The 22142-nt window shown below is 38.5% G+C and overlaps 1 protein-coding gene across 1 annotated transcript in view; it reads left to right on the top strand.

Moving 5' to 3' along the window:
• Nucleotides 1-396: 396 nt before the first annotated feature.
• Adgra3 (adhesion G protein-coupled receptor A3) overlaps nucleotides 397-22142 on the top strand; it is a 72996-nt gene continuing 51250 nt past the window's right edge. Inside the window, exons 1-7 of the mRNA XM_013008895.1 lie at nucleotides 397-425; nucleotides 818-970; nucleotides 8663-8734; nucleotides 12546-12617; nucleotides 15753-15824; nucleotides 17745-17905; nucleotides 21076-21289. Coding sequence (XP_012864349.1) covers nucleotides 397-425; nucleotides 818-970; nucleotides 8663-8734; nucleotides 12546-12617; nucleotides 15753-15824; nucleotides 17745-17905; nucleotides 21076-21289 — 773 coding nt within the window. The remainder of the gene's footprint in view (nucleotides 426-817; nucleotides 971-8662; nucleotides 8735-12545; nucleotides 12618-15752; nucleotides 15825-17744; nucleotides 17906-21075; nucleotides 21290-22142) is intronic.

Here is a 22142-nt window from a genome sequence, read left to right as displayed (position 1 = left end):
ACTTGCCTTGAGCTAAAGAGCTGAGGGACAGCACCCCAGCCCAGAGTTCAAGCCCCATGATTGAAATAATAATAAAGAATAGAACAGGCCTGGGTGCAGAGTTTTCCCCTGCTGTGCTACTGTGCTCAGGGCTATTTACCTGCCTCCAGTTTGTCATTTTCCCACCCTTGATATCTGGCTCCCCCCATTGTCACCTTGTTCCTGGAAACTCCCCATTGACACTGAGGATGCAACAGGGACCTGAAGGTCCAGCCTGCAGGGGAAGCCAGGCGATCCAGGCAGGTTCTTCTCAGGAAAGGCCTGCTAGCCGGTGAGGCCCCACTGATTGTTTTTAGGATCAGTTTTTGCCTTCAGTGTATTTTTTAATGGACATTATTTTAATACTTGAGCTAGAACATGATGGAGCCTTCTGTGTCTGCTGACATGTAAACAGATTTGTGTGTTAAATTATAAATAATAGCCAGCATTAGTGAAATGATATCTAGAAAATACTTTATTTTTTTGTAAGGTCAGTATTTTAATGGATCACGTGTAATCCATTTTTCGATTAACTTTCCAGTCTTAAAATAAGTATTCAGCATGTGTAAGTTGATGGATTCTATAAATGTGCATCCATTCTTTTCCCCTGTATTGAACTTGGAGCTGGTGCCTGTTGACTACTTTCCCCTTTTTATTTTTAAGTTTTTGGCTAGGTGTGACAGGAATGATCAAAGATGTGACAAGATGTATGAGTTATTTCGGGGGAGAGGGGAGGTCCCATTCTCTAAGCCATCTCAAAAATTCTGAGTAATAAATTATTTCTGAGAATCCCTCATAGGCTTCCACATAACGAGCTAAATTACTTTGATATTGATGGTGTATACCAGACAACTTATATTTTTTTTCTTGTCACTTTTAGGATTCTGAGTAACAATAAAATATCGGAGCTGAAGAACGGTTCATTTTCTGGGTTAAGTCTCCTTGAAAGATTGTAAGTATTCTTTCATTATCATTTCTTCATCTTAATTTACTGAATACATTTTCAATCTAAACATATGTTACTCAAAATTTTAAAAAGTTTTTTTCCTAAATTTGTTAGACAAAATGTTAGGCATTGAGTTTTGAAAAGTAAGTCATTACTTGGGGTAGAGGTCAGCAAATGTCCCAGAAAGGGTCAGCTAGTAAATTTAGGCTTTGTGGCAGTATGGTCAGTCCCACTGACAGAGCCCTACCACGGAACCGTGAAAGCAATCACGGGCAATAAATTTAACAGTACTTAACATACCAACGTTGGGATACGCCAATATAGTGAGAACAAATGCATCAGTGTGGATGTCTTCTAATAAAACTTTATTTACAAAACCAGCCACGGGACATACTTGGCTGATTACTGTAGAGAACGTGTTGAAATTCTGAATTTCAAAGTGGTATATCTTATACGTAAATAGAAAAAAAACACATCAAGAGGAAAATTTTTCAAATGCATTTTATTCAGCTATCTATGAACCTACTAGTGTATTTTTGCCCCATTAAGTCTAGTTTTCATATGCTCCACTATGTTGCAAACAGCAATTTTGGTAAATTTTAGGACACAGATACATAATTACTTGTTTTCTGCACGTTCTTCAAGGATCCTATTTCACGCTGTCTTTCTACGTACACATTAGGATAAAATGTCAGCTGTACCGAACACCTTTATTTCTGTGAAGTTACAGACAAGTTTCACTTTTCTTCTCTTCCCTCTGCCTCACTCTCTCTCCTTTGCTTGGCTTGCCTTGACCATTTCACCAAGGGACTTCTGCCCCCAGACCCCACACTACGTTCTTACTTAGGCTGCTGATGTATTACGGAGTCACAACACACAGCAAGCTCTTTATCCTTTATGTCCCTGTGGTATCATTTACATCACTGCCTGTAAGTTAGTTAATATGTATGCACTTGTACACACATACATATGTAGCACCTGTACCCACACTTACATGCGTATACGTGCACTTAATATGTACTAAAGCATACAAGTATGTGCAGAAACACAAGACACCTGCTCTTTGCATGGCAGTCCTTGATTGTCAGATTTCTTTTTTCAGTGTGTATCGTCATATTCCACACAGTACATGAGCCTCAGAGGATGGTGGTTGCATTCTAACCTGCAGGCTTGCAGCACTAGGAGCACTATGTCCTTTGTACCATTGCCTGACTGTTGCTCAGGAATGAGAATTTGGAACACTTTGATTGAGTTGAGATGTACCAGAGATGTTGAAACAGGAATTTCTTCCCTGCCCAATGAGATACCTCTGGTATAGAAATTGTCACTGCTGACTATGGGTGGAGCTGACAGACCAGATACTGGAGTGATAGGATCACACATACAACACCACGGGGAGTTCTGGGAGGACCCTGGTAAAGCTCAATGTCCCTACACCATTAGCATGTGTCAGGCAATGAATTCCCATCAGGTTTTTGCTTCCTTGTAAAGAAAGGTTATTGAGAGAGAACCTCAAATGCAGCACATAGTAGGATATGTTACGTGCCTACTTGATTGTCAAAGGAATCTGCTTTGCCTTCTCTGGATGGGCACAAAGTAGCCTCTACTGTATGTAGAAACCCACTTTGTTGTTGGCACTTAGGCTTGATATGGTCATCCTTAGTCACTATAGACACTGTGGCCACATGTCTGATGGCGTATGCTGTGGTGTATTACTGCCTTTCTTGTAATTATTTGTTAATTTCCTTTGTCTGTGACCTGATTGTCAGCCTTTTGTTGTTAATAAATCTCTGAATATGGTGGAAACCAATTAGGCTGCTGTTGTGGGTGGTATTAAGATTCAATGACTGGTTTTAGCCAGGGGCCTTCTATAAATGAATTTTGAAATACCACCTGTCTTTGGAAGAATAGGTGTGTGTATGTGGGTGTATATACACATCTGGACACATATAGCTATGGGAGACTATCATATTAGCAAGTGCTACAGCCTAAGACCTCAGTCCTGGCCCTGGATCTGAGTGAGGTATCCTCTGTTGTCTACTCTGTTGAAGAGCATCTTTACCTATATAGCATAGCAGTTGAGTATACATTGAAATCCAGATCTCAGTCTTAGCTTTACTGTTCAAGAAAGAGAGAGAAGTGGAGGACAGAGACAGAGGTGCCCAGGTAGTGCTCACCACCTGTAGTGTCTTTGTGGGAGAGCAGTTCCTTCAAAGGAGGAAAAAGGCATGGTATGAGTGGGCATTTACTGTTCCTGCCTTGTGAAAAAGGACAGAGGAATAGAGTCAAGAGGAAGACCGTCGGTACTTCTCCTGAGTCTTTCAGGTAGAAGCCTGAGAGCTGTTGTAGTTCCAGTCCTGCCCACGCTAAGCTGACCCCATCCCTCCACTGCATGCCTCCCTTAGTGCTCTGGTGAGTTACCTGGTCTTTGAGTTCCCTGGGACCGAGGCTCTAACCACAATGTTACCTCTTCAACACTGTCCCTTTCCTGTTGGCTCAGCCTGGTACCTAAGGAAAGACACTATATTTTCATAAGTCCCTGGGAGAATTTCCTTAAGAGACATATTCAGCAAACTGGAAAGTTCACAGTCCAGATTCAGCCAATTAGAGACCTCTGGCAATAAGAGCAAGGTAACAGAACAATCATGACACCTTAGGATGTGATTTAAAAGGTATATGGTTTAGAACAAGGAGTTACTCAAATCAAAGGCAAAGTGGTGGCTATAAAATGACTGAAGTCAAGTCATAGGAAATAAGGGCTCAGGATTGGCAGAGTGGGGTAGAATCGTCTGGCTGAGTTGAACTAGCCAGCATCCTCAGCTATCAAAGAGATCTGGGGCCTAAGCCATCTTTGGAATCTCTTTTGAGTTGAAGGATCATCTGTCTTTGACTTTGTAGAGTTAAGACATTTAGATTTCCTCGTGAATCCGTTCATCCTTTTGTCTCTTCCCTATCTCCCTTCTTTTTCTCCCTCTCTCCCTTCTTCCTTGAAGAGTAACTAACATTATTCTTATATTTGTGCCATGTATTTAGTTATCTACTGATAATTAATGGCAGAATCAAAGTGTTTGACTTCCCAGTATTAACTCCACCCACAAGGATTGGACCAAGACTGCATTGATAACCCAGCATCTTTTCCAGGCTGTTGAGGGTGTTCTAGAAAGAGGACTTTGAGGATAAATTTCATAACCTCTAAAAAGGTGTGTGAAGGAAGTTGTTGTTTTTCCTGACTTTGTGCCTGGTACATGGGGTTGTGGCTGGTGTTCATCCTGAAGGCACAGTTACACGTAGAGGATGGTGACTCTATGAGATGGATAAACCCAACCTTGAAAGAGCTACTCTTTCCAACTTCTGTGATGCCAGAGAATAGTCTCCTTGATTGCTGGAGGTGTTTTGAGTGAGGGTATGATGTTTTAAAGATATTTAATCATATATGTGGTTGAAAGAACTTCTGTAGTTTTGTTAAATCAATTCTTTAGCTTCTTTTCACTTAGTTATAATGGCCCAGTGTATTCTATTTAGTTCTCTATCCTAAAGTTAACCATAGTCTTCCTAGAAATTCTGTGGCTTGGGGGGGGGTGGTATTAAACGAGAGAAACTTACTATAAATATCTTTTGGGTAATGCCTGATTAATGTGGCATTATTATATATTATATAATGTCAAGAATGTTTATTATTAAAGAAAAAGTGTATCTTTAAATCATGATACAGTGCTCAGTTATTCATGAGAGGTATTTTGTAGAAACACACACAGTTCATCATTGACCAGACTTATGTGCTGCTTTAGCTAAATCAGTTCTTCTTGTAGACACTGCTTAAAATCTGAAATGGAAAACTTACATGTTGAAAAAATGGAACTGACATTATGTGTTTCTATTTGTAGAGTTTTCTTTTTAGCTTATGCAAAACAAGTAGAAAACATATGGATTGGATTTTCTCATAAAAATCATCTCTTTGAGGTGTAAGGTTGGGGTTGCTTGGGATTGGAGCAGAGGAGACAGGAAACTAAGTTAGAGCTGATGATTCATTGTACATCCTAGGGCTTACAACTTTATATACTTAAAAAGTTGAAAATTTTTAAGTTGGGGACAGAGATAAAATTTTACTATGAAAAAGTTTAAGCATACAGAACATTGAAAAAGTGCCATAATCTCACAAATTTCAGTTTACTCTCTGATCTTTAAATTCTGTAGTTACTAGCAATTTAACATAATTTCCCTCCTATATTGGAACATGCCTGTACACTGACATATCTGCTGTATCACTTGCGATCAGCTGCAGACACAAATATACTAGTGTTAAGGAAAATGTAAATAATAGTGAACGAGAAGCAGCATTCTCTCTCTTGAGTATTGTGGTGACTTGAATATTGTGTCAACCATCATTGACTGTAAATACTCTTGTATTAAAAGTTAGTTAATTAACATAGTTAACATAGTTTTGTCTCTCAGTCTTAGGCTTTTTTTGTCCATAATTTATCTGTCCATCCCCTCCAAAATGGAGTGTCTCCTTTCTGGGCACCTTAGGGTGTTTGAGAGATCAGGACAAGTTTGATCAGGTATCCTAAATGGAAGGATGCTGAGGAGAATGTTGAAGTAATTGGAGAAGTAAAAAAGAGGCTGTAGAAAAGCAAAAGTAACCCCTGAAAACTTGTGCTTAGTGTAGTGACTCATGCTTAATAAGTGTTTATTGGTGTTACCATTGTTGCCTTCTGAAATGTCCTGTGGTCACTTCTCCTATTGGGTTTTGAGTGTTTGTATGTTTTGTTTTGTTTTCATTTTGTTTTGGGTATGTGCATGTGTGCACATATGTGTGGATCTTGGGGCTTGAACTTAGAGCTTGACTCCTGAACTTAGGTGCTGTCCTTGAGTTCCTGTGCTCAAAGCTAGCACACTTAACACTTGAGCTACATTTCTAATTCTGGCTATTTTGGTAGTTATTTGGAAAGAAGAGTCTCTGGGGCTTTTCTAGTCTGTCTTCCAACTGTTATTCTCAGATCTCAGTCTCCTGAGTAGCTAAGATTACAGGCGTGGTGAACCAGATAAGTGTTTGAATGATTTTTGAGCCTGTTCCTTCTGCTTCATGCCCTCAGAATGAAGTGGACAAAACAGGGCGCTGAGGGTCAGTTCTCAGCCCAGCTCCTGCAGGGTCACCTTACTAGCCAGCATAAGCAACTGTACCTCCCTACAAGCAGGTACTTGAAGTAACTGGGGAACACAGCTGCCTTGTTAGACAGTTGTGTGTTTGGGAATGGGGCATAAAGTCAATGTAACTTCTGTTCTATGGAGTTGTTCCTGCTGCAGTTTGTGGCCAGAGGAGGCCACACCATGGACCTGCCAGCCTGAAACCAGGCTACTCTCCTACTAACCTCCCCATGACGAAGGAGCTCCCAAGGCCATCTCTTGCCCTTCTCTGAACTTCCCATGACCTCTTAGGAGGCAGCCCGGAGACTGCTTCTACCTCAGGGGCCATCTGGGTCAAGGCAGGTGCCTGGGGATAAGGGACCCTGGACTGTGTAGCAAACCGGGCTGGGTAGGAAACTTACTTTCTGCATGATTTCTTTTCTTCTTCTCAAATTACTATACCAATGGCTTGTTACTCTTAGTAGATCTTACAAGCAGTGTGGAAGTCCAGAGAGAAGAATAGGAATTGTGAGTTTCCTTGATTATCTTCTAAGATTTATTACCATTTGAATATGCACTTGTATAATGTCCTAATAATTTTGTGATATTTTTACCTACTTGAGAAAATACCTTTAGAGGCTGAAGTGCAACCTCTCCACCCCCCCCCCCCAAAAGGATAACTATCAGTACTGAGATAGCTGTTTTCTATTATCTTAATTCCGATCAATGGTATATTCAGTAATGGTAATCAGAAGAGGGTTTGTATATGTGTTTAATAGTTACTTCCTTTTAAAATACATTATGAAATACAAGGGAGTATGTCTCCAGTTTTCTTAAGTCCGACTGCTTAGAAAGCAGATGCCTGCTGTACTCGGAGCTGGTAGGGTTTCAGAGGCAGTGTGAGGGTTGTGCCTAGGTAGGGGCTAGAATGTTAATGGTGGAACAGGATTTCCTAATGTGACCTGTGTCTTTGTGGTACCAGGTAGGCATTACTTCCAGGATGATCTTTTTTTGTTGGTTGTGGGTCTTGAACTCTGGGCCTGGGCTCTGTCCCTCAGCTCAGCTCAAGGCTAGCGCTCTACCACTTGAGCCATAGCACCACTTCCGGTTTTCTGGTGGTTAATGGAGATAAGAGTCTCATGGACTTCCTTACCTGGGATGGCTTTGAACAGCGATCTCAGATCTCAGTCTTCTGAGTAGCTAGGATTACAGGTGTGAGCTACTGGCACCCGGCCTGCCTTCCAGGATGATCTTAAACCTCGGTGAAAATAAGTAAGGGGCTCAGAAAGTCAATGTATGTGCTTTCCAGGTTTGTGTTGAGCATTCCTCTGCATACCTGAGTTGTTTTGCCAACAGTGTGGCAGCCCTAAGCCATGTATGATCATGAAGTAAAACACAGGGAACCCAAATGTGACTGTGTCAGGAAGAAACAAGGTTACCATTGTTAGGTAGATACAGACTCCCCAGAAAAAGAGCACAGGGAGAGAGATTCTGTTCATGGTCTGATATAGGCTCCCAGAGAACTAGAAACCATTAGACTCAGTGAACAAGGCTCTAGAGAGGAGCCCTGGCACACAGGCTTATGAGAGTCTTGTATAACTCTTGGTCCAGAATTATGATTCCAGGGATGTAGCACTATCTAACTACAGAAGTGTAGCTGAAAAACACTTGTAAAGAATCTCTTTAGAGATTACTGGTCCTAGGTGCTTTGAGGACAAAAGCAACCTTAATCTGCTGCCCAGAACCTTAGTTGAGAGATACACCTGCTGTGCTCACGGCAGAGCGGTGTTCATGGCAGCTTGAGGTGGAGAATAATGTGGATATGGATTTTTTGCATCTTTGCTTTGACCTGAATGCCATGACTTAGCACATATATATTTATGTCCTCACGTCATGAGAAACCTAAGGAGGAAAAAAGGAGGAAAAGCCAAAATGACCTGTGTATATTATGTCGGTACTGGGGCTTCCACTCAGGTCTAGACACAGTCTTTTTAACTTTTATTGACTCAAGACAGACTACTACTTCAGCCACAGCTGAAACTTTCAGCTTGCAGCTCTTTGGTAGTTACTTGGAGATAAAAGTCGTACAGACATTCATACCTCGTCTGGCTTTGAATTTTAGTCCTCAGATTTCAGCTTCCTGAGTGGCTAAGATTACAGGTTTGAGCCATTAACACCTGACTAGATTATGTTAATGATGCTTGTCATAAAAAAAATCATTGATAAACTTATAACTAAGTATGGCATACTAAGGAAGAAATTGTAGAAATAATGTATATGGCTTTAGTTCAGTGATAACTGTTTGTTATTAGGATATATGTACCTTTCATGAATTTTACTTTTGTTTTTATGTTGACCAAAATGAGAGACTTTGGAGTGAGATTTCTCTATCTGAATGTGTTTTTTGTTTTTTGGTCACTGCAGGTTGATCTTGGCTTAACTTGTTGGTTTTAGTTGGTTTCTCCCCCCCCATTATTGTTACTATTACTTTTGTTTGTGGTACAACAGTTAAGTGTAGCATGCCTGAGTATTTCTTGCAGTGTTGATATGTAACTGTTATGTCATTTTTCACAGGGACCTGCGGAACAATCTTATTAGTAGTATAGATCCCGGTGCCTTTTGGGGCCTTTCATCACTAAAAAGATTGTGAGTATTTAAATATGCTTTCTTATGTGCTTGAACCATTCTGTCAGATAAGTAACTCTTATTTTAGGGAGGCAAATATTTAATTTTAGAGGTTCACCTGTTCCAAAAGGACACAGGGTTTGATATGAGTAGCTTGGAAGGTGCCTAATTTGAAGAGTAGTTAGAATTGTTTGGTGCCATGCACTTGTGTCACTCTTACACTGATGCAGTCATTACTTTGTTAGTCTTACAGGCTACTACAATCTTAGGTAATTTTTTTATTTATGTCTCTTTCAAACTGTATCTTTTTATAATAATGTATAAAGTGGGGCCATTTTTTGTGAATCACATAAATGCGATGTTCATGTGTCTTTTATTTGTATTTAAATGTTATTTAGAAGTGTAAGGAATAATTTTTACTACTTCCAGTGGGAGGCAATCCCCTATTATGTTTTTTAGTCCACAGAGAGACTAGCCCTGGGGTGGAGAATCCTTTCCTTCCTAGTAGGTCCAGTTGGCTATTAAGAAGATCATTACAGGCCACACAAAGTTATCAATGCAGGCAGCTGACCAGAGCATTACGTATGTGTTCTGCCATGTACCAAATGATTCTGAGGGCCATAGGTGACTCACAGACCTGTCATTTTCCATATCCATGACATATACTGGGCACTGGCTGCTCCCCAGGCTGCCACTTCTCGGGAAGAGCCCACAGACTGATAGGAAATTGGTAGTGTCGTGGAGGAAAACTAATTTTCTCCCTTGTCCTGCTCAGTTCTTAATCAGAAACCTTATAACAAGAGAAAGATGAAGAAGATGAAAACATATAGTAACATGTGAATTTTGGGTGTATATTTGAGCAATACTTAAGAAAAGGTAGCTCGGAAATCTGCCTTAACAAATGTCCACAACAGGAATAATACTTTTTTTTTGCCAGTCATGGGCATAAACTCTGGGCTTGGGCACTGTCCCTCAGCTCTTCAGCTCAAGGCGAGCGCTCTACCACTTGAGCCAGAGCTCCACTTCTGGCTTTTTCTGCTTATGTGGTACTGAGGAATTGAACCCAGGGACTCATGCATGCAAGGCAAGCTCTCTACCACTGAGCCACCTTCCCAGACAGGAATAATACGTTTTTAAAGAAATGTCAGGCCAAAAGAAAAAGACCAAGTCTCCTCCTTGCATGTTGTGGGAAGGCAAATATATGTGAAATAGATAGTAGACATGATCTGTCCAAAACTCTTAAGGCTGGGGTTAATGTTTGCTGTAATCATTTTTCCCAGTGTACTTGCTCAAGCCCTATATTATATTTCTCTAGAAAAAATTTTAAGGAAGGACCATGTATCATTTCTTCCCGTCATCCACATGACCATATTAACACCTTTTTTTTGGTAATAGAAAAGGTACTAGTAATTCTGTGCCAAGAGAAAGGTTGAATGGAACCCAGTTTCATTGGGATGTGTTTTTAAGAAAAATACTGAATACCTTAGATTTTTCTATCTAGTTCTTTATCTTAAATGATTTCTCATCTAATTGAGTACTGACCACCATCTAATGTAAGTGAGAGAATTCCCACTCAGTAGTATCTAATTGAATTACTGGTACTGTACTAGACATCGCCTTTGTAGCTTCTCATTTTACTTCAGGCTAAGGAGTCTCTTGTGTTCTTGCCTGGGAAGGTAATTGCCATTTGTAATGTTCTTCCCAGTAGGAAATACATTCCTAATTCCAAGCAGCTGACTTGTAATTGAACTTACAGCATACAACTTACAAACTAAAGGAACCCTAAGACTCTGTGGGATGTAAAGATACCTACCCATCAGTAGTGTTGTTGGCTACTTGCTTAGCCATGCAGGAGCTTTTTTCTAAATCATTTGTTTCAGTGGTGATTCCTGCTTGACAGCAACACATAAAGTGTTTTGTAAGTATATCGTGCTTATGCCTATGTAGATAATTTGACTCAAGAAGATTAAGTGTCTTTCTGAAAATTTAAACTACCAGAAGTCATTGAAATCTAGACCCATTTTGTTTCACTTTTGCTTTATCAACACATTCACTCTGATTCTCAATTCAAGTGAAAACTCATTATCAATACCTAAATCTTTTTTAAATAGGCATAACTATAATGAAATTGTTTCCCAAAGAATCAATGGTAATTACACCATTTAAAGCATAGACTTGAGACAAGATAATGAAGAGAACCCAGAAATGATTGTTTAAGCAACAATTCACAAGATGACGCTTAATTTTCTTACACAGTAAAACTCAGAAATTAAAGGAAAGTCTACTAAAATAAAGTCCCACTCAGTTAAATACTTAGTTTCCGTGTTCTGAGGAGCTTGAGTTGTATAACAAGCACCATTGAGGATTTGTGATACTTAAGATTCTTTTAGCAAAAGTGTCTGCAGGAGAAGGAAGAATACCAGGCTTATTTAGGGAAGAACAAAATGGGTTCAGATGTTATACTCCTATAATTTGTAGTTAAACTACAATGTCTTCTGCCATTACCAAAATAGAGTTTGGAATCTTGCCATTTTAGTTTGGAAATGGATTCCTCAAAGCACTCTTCTAGAATAAGTCACGGTATAACTCAGTATGTATTTCTCCATGCAGATAATAACATAGAGGAGAAAACATGATTAAAAAATACTTTCGTGAGTTTGGCTTAAAACAATGTTCAACTCTTGTATCAAATTTCAAAGTATCTTCAAAATCTAACAGCTGATAAAAATGAAAATCCAGCCAGGTGCCAGTGGCTCATACCTGTAATTCCACTCATGAGGATGTGAGCTAAAGATCAAAGTTCAAAGCCAGTCAGAGTAGGAAAAAAACTTCCATCTTTATTTACCCAGCAGGTGCCAGACTGGAGGCATGGATCATGTAGTACAGTGCCAGCTGTGAGCAAGCCCTGGTACCTGCAGAGAAAAAACGAAATTCATTGTTAAAGGTGTTTTGGCATAGTTTGTCAGGTCCACTGAGGACTAAGGAAGAAGAGCATACTGTTTCACTCAAAGTTTCAGAAACTGACAGAAACCAACTGCTGTTGGCCAAAATGAAGTTTCACTTACAACCAGCACAGATCTCTGATCAGATATAAACTTAGCATGCGTCAAGTTAAAGAATTGTGTCCAGATACAACAGAATACTAACTAGAAGTTCTGCATAAAAGAAAACATTTTTTTAAGAGAAGAATATTTACTAGGTGACATAGGAACTAGAAAATGGGACTAAGAAAATAATTGGGCGTTACCTACATGTTGTTTAAGTCATTTGGCCTGAGATTCATTGATAGAACTGTTTATAAAATAACAGCTTAACTGAATTGTTTTTTCATTATAGTCAAAATTTCTGAGGATTTAAGGAATTAAGTTAGAAAGCATTAAGTTTCAAGTACTCTTGAGGAAATAAAAGTTCCTCCTTTTTGGTAATTGACCCTCTTATCCATTATCTCTTGTTTGCCGGATGAGGTTGAGTTAGTTCTCTAGCTACCCTGGCACAATTAACTGTGTAGGTCATCTAAGGAATTGTAGCACAGGCAGTCAGATAGATTGTCTCTTGCTCTTACTACTTCAGCTTTATCTTGAGTGATTTTGAGGGAGTTAATGCTTAAAACAAAATTAAGTAGTGTTATGTCTGTGTGCCTTAAGTGAAAGCAAGAATCACTTTCTCGAGTGCCTTTCTTATCTCACTTGAAGTGGGTAAATCTTTCCGGGATGCAGAAAAGAAAGGTCTTGCATGCTACAAAACCTGGCTGTTGTTCTTTGGTATCGAGTGTATTTGACCTGGATTAATTAAGAGAACTAATTGAAAACACATTTCCCCTTTTCCACTTTAGAGACCTGACAAATAATCGAATAGGATGTCTGAATGCAGATATATTTCGAGGACTTACCAATCTGGTTCGGCTGTAAGTACCTTTTCATTCCTATGAAAATAATAAGACGGTATGTAGGCTAGTCTCCAGATGTTTGTGAACACCAGTGAGTTGCTCATTAAAGTAGCAGTTATGGTCGGGCACCGGTGGCTCCTGCCTGTAATCCTAGCTACTTAGGAGGCTGAAATCTGAGGATCCAGGCTCAAAGCTAGCTTGGAAGGAAAGTCCATGAAACTCTTATCTCCAATACACCACCAGAAAATGGTAGTTATGGAAGGAGTAAGGGAAGAGAAGTTCACAGTTACAGTCGTGGAGAAGAGTGGCTTCAGTAGCCATTATCCACATTAATTGAGATCAGGAATATCTCAGATTTGGGAACATTTCATATACATAATTAATTTATCTTTTCTATCTACTTGTTGTTGGTGGTGGTGGTGATCATGGGCCTCAAGTCAGGACTTGGGCACTGTCCCTGAGCTCTTTTGCTCAAGGCTAGTGCTCTACCACTAAGCCACAGTTCTACTTCCAGTTTTCTGGTGGTTGATTGGAGATAAAAGTCTCACAGACTTTCCTGCCCAGGCTGGCTTTGAACCTTGACCCTCAGAGCTCAGTCTTCTGAGTAGTTAGGATTACAAGTGTGAGCCATCAGTACTGGCTTCTTAACTTTATAATCATAACCTGAAGTTAATTTTGCATAGTATTTTTGGTAATTTTGTGCGTGAAATGAAGTTTTATATCGTGGAATCCACTGGTAGGGTCATGTTGGTGCTCAAAAAGTTGGAGTTTGGGTACATTTTGGATGTTCATATTATGGACCATCTCTTTCTCTCTCTCTCTCTCTCTTTCTCTCTCTCTTTCTCACACACACACACACAAACGCACATAGATTCGCACACACAGTGGATATACCGAAAAGAACATGCTCATGTTGAGCAATAAGAAAAAAAAATAGTCCAGAAGATTTGCAGGAAAGACAGATTTGATAGGAAAGACAAAAAACCAAATTGTGGTACATGGACAGGGAGAAGACGACATAGAACATGTACATCATCCTCTGACCATGGGGTTTGGAGTGAGTTGTTTAACTTTTCTGTTTTTTATCCATAAAGTAGGGTTAACTGTACCTCACAGTTATTTTAAGGATTAAAACTTAAGTTACCTAGAGCCATTCATCTCTATTATACTAGCATTGAGAAGAGCATTTTTCAATCCAGCAAATGGAAAAAGCATTTGATGAGTAATAGGCATGCAGAACTTTTTCAGGCTAGAATCAGAGATCTCCCAGATGAGTATGAAAATCAATCAAGAGTGGGTCACTGCTGTCATGAAGACCATAGCCCATCAAGTCTTGTAGCCAAGAAAGCTGGGATCCATCTGCACTCTAGCAGGCCTTTATGAGACTTGTGAAATACTTCTTATCATTTTGTGGGGGTGACTTTGGCAGTTCAAGTTAATGATTAAGAAAAACTACTTTTTCTAAGTGGGTCTGAGGCCCTGTGGATATGGCCAGGACAGGGGAGGTGGCTGGGGTATGAAATTGATTCTCTGTATTGATCTCCTTTATTCATGAAGCAAATGTTTCCAGGTTTTTACATTGCACAGTGGGGGTAGCTACCCAACCAAAGAAGCTAAATGATTCTCTGACCTTCACTTAGGAAATGAATTTGAAGAGCAGTTGTAAAGAGAGAAACACACTAAAAGCCTGGCTTAAAAAAAAAATGAATTATGGCAGAGCACTGGTGGCTCACGCCTGTTATCCTCGCTCCTCAGGAGGCTGAGATCAGAGAATTGCAGTTCAGAGCCAGCCCAGGTAGGAAAATGTGAAACTATTAGCTCCAGAAAGCCAGAAATGGGGCTATGGCTCAAAGTGGAGATCTCTAGCCTTGACCAAAAAAATTCAGGGATAGTGCCTAGGCCCTGGGTCCAAGACCTACAACTGACAAATAAATGAAATAAAGTTAGGATAAATTAAAAACCTATGGTTTTCCCCCGGATATTGCCTTAGAAAAATTATTTTTCCTATAAAAAGTGAGTCATCTTTGCATGTACTTGTCATACATGATTTTCTCTTTCTTTCTTTCTTTCTTTCTTTCTTCTCTCTCTCTCTGTCTCTCTCTCTTTCTTTCTTTCTCTCTTTCTTTCTCTCAGTCGTGGGGCCTGAACTCTGGGCCTGGGTGCTGTCCCTCAGCTCTTCAGATCATCTAGTACTCTACATTTGAGCCACACTGCCACTTCTGGCTGTTTCTGCTTATATGGTGCTGAGGAATCGAACCCAGGGCTCATTGTACATGATTTTCTTTATGCAAAAGCTTACACATATGTAGAAAATCCATAAATTATAGATGTGATTGGGTACTGTCACTATGTGAAAATCAATGCACAGCAAAAATGACAATTCCCTCTTCTGTCTTGGCTATCAACCTGAGGGAGCCCTCTGTTAATAACCCATTATATATATTGTCACATTTTCTTTTCTGTTACCCTCATATACATTTAAGGATATTTAAAAATGTCCTGTAATTGGCCCCTACTTGCTTAAAAATTATCAACATGTTAATGTCAACAGAATACTTCTTGGTTCAGTTCATGTTTGTTTGTTTTTTTTTCATGGCAACATACTTTTCCAGTGACAGGACAGAATACAATTTAGCCACTAATCATTCCTCTGCTTATGGGGATTTTATTTGATTATGTTTTCCTTCTTTTGAATTTCTACCCCAGGAGAACTATCTATATATTCACAGGTGATGTGTTATCTGTATGTAACTGGAGGAATTCTGTTTGGCAAGAAGAAAATGAATAAAAAATTAAAATTGTTTGAAAATTTTTATTTGCTGCATAACTAAATGATCCCAAGTATACACATGAAGTCTAATTTTAGTGGGAAATCAGTAATGTGTCTTAACTTCACCTAAGAGTTGATAGAAAAATCCTTATTGAGTACTAAAGTAGTTCATAGTTTTGCTTACTGATTTTTCATAAGGTTGAGAATAATTTTGCTTTTCATCTTCAAAGGAATCATTTTCTTGTTATTCTCTTCTTGTATGATAATTCAGACAATTATTACATAACCTTTCCATAATGACAGTAGCTCATTCAAGAAAAGATTAAGTGGTAGAGAAATGATGGATAAGTATTTCTAAAAATGAAATTATTATTCTTTTCCAGAAACCTTTCAGGGAACTTGTTTTCTTCATTGTCTCAAGGAACTTTTGATTATCTTGGCTCATTACGATCTTTGTAAGTAAAAGTTTTTTGTCCTGTTTAATATATGTCCATTTTTGAAAGTGAAAAACATTATTGTGGCTTAAGAAATTTTGTGAGGGATATTGTGTGAACTTGTCAAAAATTAGATACTTCTGGAAAACATGTATTGAGGTGGGAAAAAGATAAGATAACCTGAGCAATGTATTTCAGACCTAGATGGTTATTTTCTCCTGAGTACTGTTATCACCCACCCTATATCCAGGAAAAATGCATTTATAATTGTTTCTCTTCATCTTTGCTTTTAAATGAAATGTTTTTGTTGTTGGTAATTAAATCCCCATAGGATACACTCTTGTTCCCTATGAAGAATTTGTTGCAAGAAATATTTTATACTCTAAGGACTTAATTTTATCCCATAATCCCTGCTCCACACTGAATTTGCAATTTATTACCAATGTTTCTAGGGTTGTTTATTGAGAATGCCAGTTCAATGAAGTCAGAGTAAAATCTTTCCCCTCTCCCCCGCCCTGTTCTCTGAAGCTTTAGAATTTGTAGGGTTTGCAAGTGTGTGCATTTAATTTACTGGATTGATTTTTTTCCCTGGAAAAAATTTCTTGTTTACTAGCTGCTTCAGTTCATCATATTTTCACCTCCTCTTTGTGTTTTGTTTTTGTTTTTCTGGGCTGGGGATAGAACCCAGGGCCTTGAACTAACTGTATATAATTAGTACTCTTACACAGATCTACTTCCCTGGCTTTTTTTTCTGAAGTTGAGTTAGGTTGAAATGGATATGAAAGTAGTATTTTCATCTTAAAAACAAAACAAAATTTGAAAAAGCGAGGAGACGTTATCAGGGATTTTAGCATTATTAGGAACTGACTAAGGTGCTCTTTAGGAATTCGAACTTTTTTCAGGCCATTTTTTTTTGTATTATTTAAATTCGTTATCTCTTTGCTATAGTCCAGTCCCATCAGTTTTCTTTTTGTTTTTGATTGTTGGTTCTTTCCCCTCAAATCTAATGAAATAGACTCTGTACCAGTACACTCTGTGTTGGGGAGAATACACATTTGTGCTTGCTCTTTGTACATTGCTGGTGTGTAGAACACATTACATTCTATTTTAGTTATATTTATATTTCTTTCTGCTATTACATAATCTTGTTGACAGTGAGAAGTTTCTTAATAGTTATTTTTATTAGCTGGACATGGCATCATGCATGTCTTGTCAAAAAATATTAGTGAAAGGAATGGTTAGGAGATGACTATCTAAGCCTGCTCATATCTGGCTGTAATCTTTCTCTGTTTCATATTGCCAAGACCAGATTTTAAAATGTCTACTATAAAGACAGTTTTCCTTCTGATTAGGTATGAAAATAGCCTTATTTTTATTTTCTTTCTATTTATATCCTTTAAGTAGCCATGGTGTCACCTGGTACGTACGAGAAAAGTGTCAGAAGTTTTCTCCAACTTCATGGAGCTTGTAGTGTAGTCAGATGATCACAATGTGTAACCATCCCAAAAAGTTCTGTTTCCCTTCATGTTATTATTTTACTGCCATGGTCGATAAAAATGATGGTGGGTATTTAGGACAAGAAGGAAAATTATAAGAAGCTTCAGGATCCAGAATTATTGCTGTTTGTGAAACTCAGTACGGGCTTGACAAACAAGGGATGAGAAATTGATATTCCAGAACTCAAGGGTTCTAGAACTTGGTGCATAAGAAATGGCTACCCAAGAAGTAGTTTTCCTTTCCGATACAAGCTTTGATTAAAAGCAGAGTCCCAGGGTCAGTGGGTTGGAGCCCTGCGCCCTGAATAACAAGCCACTAGAAAGGAGAACATAATGAGCCAATAGGCATGGTAGAGTATTGTACTTTACCACAAAAATGTAAAGCAATGCAAAGCAAAAGTGCTATTTAATATTATTTATTGCAAGCCTAATGTGTGTGTTACAGAGAATTTCAGACTGAGTATCTTTTGTGTGACTGTAACATACTGTGGATGCATCGCTGGGTGAAGGAGAGGAACATCACTGTGCGGGACACCAGGTGTGTTTACCCTAAGTCTCTGCAAGCCCAGCCAGTCACAGGTGTGAAGCAGGAGCTGTTGACATGCGGTAAGGGAAGAGGCAAAGTGGAGGTAGTGTTAACTGTATTTTGACTTGCTGCTTTGTTTTGTTTCTTGACAAACTACAAGATTATTTTGATGGCACCAGAGTATGATTGTTGATCTTCAAGGATTTTGTAATATTTAGCTTATGCCAGCCTTCAAACCAACTAGATTGGAAAGCATATTTTTTATTGGTTTTTAAGAGTAGCTGTGCTTTAGTTCTGAATGATTGTCTTTATGAGAACATGTTTCAAAGCATAGCACAGACTATTTAACAGTTAGCCAATCAGAAATTTGTAAATCGTAATAAAGTCTCAGGATGCCCACATATTATTATTATTATTAGCAATTTTTTATTGTGATTAAGTGATTACATAAATTTCACAAATTTCCCAGCATTGTAGGATAGTGATACTTAGTTAAAGTCACAAACACAGTCTACCTTCATGAGGCAAATTGTCTTTATTGTGGTCTATGAAGTTTATGAGTTCTATGAGCTTTGACAATACAGTTATTTCTTCCACTTAAGGTGATATATATGTACATTTCTTTCCTTTTGCTTTTTGTCAGCTGTTCCCTCTTTCCTGCTTATTCCCTCCCTCTCATCGCTGCCATTGAGTTGCTTCGTTCATTTTGATCAATGTCCAGTGCAGCTGATGGGTCCCGCTGTTGTATGTTTACCCGTTTCCCTCTGTTTCTGTGTCCTCCTCTTAGTTTCCCTCCGATGTACACATATATGCCATATATGCGGTCAGCAGCATGGGGTCATTTAGTAATAATTCAACCAGATGAGTAGAGGTCCTTTATTTCTTGAGTCTTGTTTACTTTGTTTTAACTTCTTACATTTTGGATTTAACATCCACTTACCAGGGAGACCATGGGTCATTTGTCTCTTTGCTCTTGGCTTACCTCACTCAACATGATTTCTTCTAGTTCCATCCATTTCCCTGAGAATGCCATTGTTTTGTCCTTTCTAATGGCTGCATAATATTCCATTGCATATAGGTACCACAATTTTTGGATCTATTCATCTATAGTGAGTCATCTGGATTGTTTCCATATCCTGGCTATTGTAAACTGTGATGCAGTAAACATGGAGGTGCACCACACATTATTTTTAATGGCATATTTTTATGAGTTTGAAAGCATATCTGAAGATAAATAACATATTGGCCATATATTACAAGAAAAAGTAAAACAGATCATACCTTATAAAACAGTGATAATCTCCTCTAACATAATTCAGGGAGATTCCAGTGTTTGGAGATAGACAATATTTATTCCTTTCTTGTTGTCATTATTATTAATTTAACAAATAAACTATACTCTTTGAGTGAGCATTAAGATTTATGAAGAAAGGGCTGGGAAGGTGGCTCAGTGGTAGAATGCTTGCCTTGCATGCATGAGGCCCTGGGTTCAATTCCTCAGCACCACATAAGCAGAAAAAAAAAGCCAGAAGTTGAGCTGTGGCTCAAGTGGTAAAGTGCTAGCCTTGAGCTGAAGAGCTGAGGGACAGCACCCAGGCCTAGAGTTTAGGCCCCACGACTGGACCCCCCCCCAAAAAAAAAGCACTTTATGAAGAAAGCTAGACACTGGTAGCTCACACCTGTAATTCTAGGTATAAGAAGGCTGAGATCTGAGAATCACTGTTCAAAGCCAGCCTGGGCAGGAAATTCGGTGATACTTTATCTCCAACAAACTACTTAGAAAAAGCCAGAAGTGGTGCTGTGACTCAAATTGTAGAGCTTTAGCCTTGAGTACAAACAAATAGGCTCAGGGACAGCACCTAAGGCCCTGAGTTCAAGCATTCAAGCCCAAGGACCAGAAAAAAAAAAAAGATTTATGCAAGGAAACAAAAATTAGAAGAAACAGAAAAACAAAGCCCATGTCAACTCATATCTCTAAAACACAGGTAGGGTTGAGACCTTGGTGTATTAACTTTTGCACCTCTTTCCTGCATTTTCATGAAATGTTATCATACTTTGTAAATTTTTAGAAGTTGAAATAAGGTGTGCTTTGGTCTTCATTATATAAAAGAGATGCATACTAATGCATTGTAAAGACTGTCATAATTTACCAGCTTCCTTATTATGTATAGCTAGTATGTTAATAATTTCTCACTCTATAAATAATACAATGATTAATTGCTTTATATTTTTGCATATTTGCTATTTTTCTCTTGGAAACTACATTGCTAATAATAGAATTGTGTTCAACAAATGAACTAAGTAATTTAAAAGTTTGTAATGAGACAACAGTATTTGTGGACATTTTTGCGTATATATTTTTTTCCTTTCATTTTTCGGACTGCAAGGAGACATTATGTTTTTTAAAATTATTGTAAAATAGATGATCTTTTCTTCTTTTATTGTTTAAATGTTCTTAATTTTCCACAATAAATGTGTATTTTTATATCCAGAGTACAGTATTATAGTTAAAAATAACAAATGTCTGAAAATATATTTAACTATTAGCACTTAGTCACCCTTAGTTCCAGTCTCTAGATTACGTGTTGTTTTACAAGTTATTTGTTTAGTTTGCTTCTGTGCCTGTCTGATAGTGCTGTTGTGCCACCAACAGCAGCAAGTCTTACATATGAGAAATCAGGATGAAGTGGTTCCACTGTAATGTTACTTGCTTTAGTTTTCATCTGTTACCCACTTACCTTGGTCTTTGTTTTATTACTATAGTAAAACACTGAAGCTGCGTAACTGTAATGGCAAGAGATTCATTCAGCTCACAGCATTGGACGTTGATGATCAGGCTTTCGGAGTCCTCAGGGGGGATGATACCATGTGTGGGACCAGAATCACATTGCAGGACAAGGAGCCCTGAGAGCAATGTAGGGGTCAGGCTGTGACTGCTCTAACAACTCAGTCTTAGGAGAACAGCATTTCCTTTCCAGGGTAGACCCTCAAAGATTACCTAAGTGCTTCCCACTAGGCTTCATCCCTCACCTTGCCCAGGGCTGCCCTAGGAACAAGCTTCCAGACTCAAAAATCCCTGGAGTACATACACAAAGCTGAACATCACTAAAGTCAGTGTCAGCCTTACCAATTACCAAGGAATACTTGCTGTTCTGTTTTCTTTAGTCTTAGAAGAATCTGTGCAACTTTCAGCTATAGTGCATAGAAATAGATTGTATGTGTTTACTAAGTCTTTGTATCCTTTCTCTAGATCCTCCCCTTGAGTTGCCATCCTTCTACATGACTCCGTCTCACCGTCAAGTCGTGTTTGAAGGAGATAGCCTTCCCTTCCAGTGTATGGCTTCCTATATTGACCAGGACATGCAAGTCCTGTGGTATCAGGATGGGCGAATAGTTGAAACTGATGAGTCCCAAGGCATCTTTGTTGAAAAAAACATGATTCACAACTGCTCACTGATTGCAAGGTAAACATTTTAGATGAAGCATCTGTGTGGGTTGTATTTAGTCTTTTGGAGTTGTAGTGTGTAGTTGGAATTTGGATTGATATTTTATCTTGTGTTAAAAAATATATACATAGGGCATTTCTTTCCTCCCTGTCTACATGCATGTTTGAAAATGAATTACCTCTTTGTCTGGTTTTGAAACAAAAATCTGAATATAAAAGAGAAATACTTAAAATGTTACTTTTTCTGTTTAACATTTTGGGAGGAAAAAATGAAAACTTGTAATGCCAAACTTGGCTTCTATTTCCTATTACTAAGGTGTTGGGTTCAGTTTAAGGAGGTAACCTCATTTTCACTATTTTGCCCTGTTTTTAATGCTAAATTTAAGAGTTCTTCCTTTCCTTACCTACTGTATAAAGGAATATAACATCTGAACTGCCAAGTCCATGATTGGTGTGGGCATCAAATTAGTTAATTTGAATGAGCTTTGTAAACTGTAAAAAGAAAAAAAAGGGCATATAATTAGAGTATATAATTAGAGTGGGATGTAATTTCCAAACTGCCAAGGCAGAGGCTATAAAATACTGCCGAGAAAGTAAAGATTCTCTGAATTGAGATTTAGTTCTTGAAACTTCTAGGGGTGAATTTTCTATTTTATAATTTCTTTCTTGGGACTTCTTCCCTGCTTGTTAGAAGCACATTTTCATGTATGTCTTCTAATATTTAGAGCAGCTGCTTTTAACCTTATCCTCTGAGTCTAGCATATGAATCCTTATGACTGACTACTTTTCTTTTGACTATAGCTGATACTTTACTATATATTATTTAATTGTTTACTTGTCTAGTAGTGATGTTGGGTCATATCTCAGACACG

This window comes from Dipodomys ordii, unplaced genomic scaffold (assembly GCF_000151885.1).
Source record: "Dipodomys ordii isolate 6190 unplaced genomic scaffold, Dord_2.0 Scaffold8, whole genome shotgun sequence".
Taxonomy (NCBI): Eukaryota; Metazoa; Chordata; class Mammalia; order Rodentia; family Heteromyidae; genus Dipodomys; species Dipodomys ordii.
Note: the sequence above shows the minus strand (reverse complement) of the source record. Positions and strands in the feature narration are given on the sequence as shown.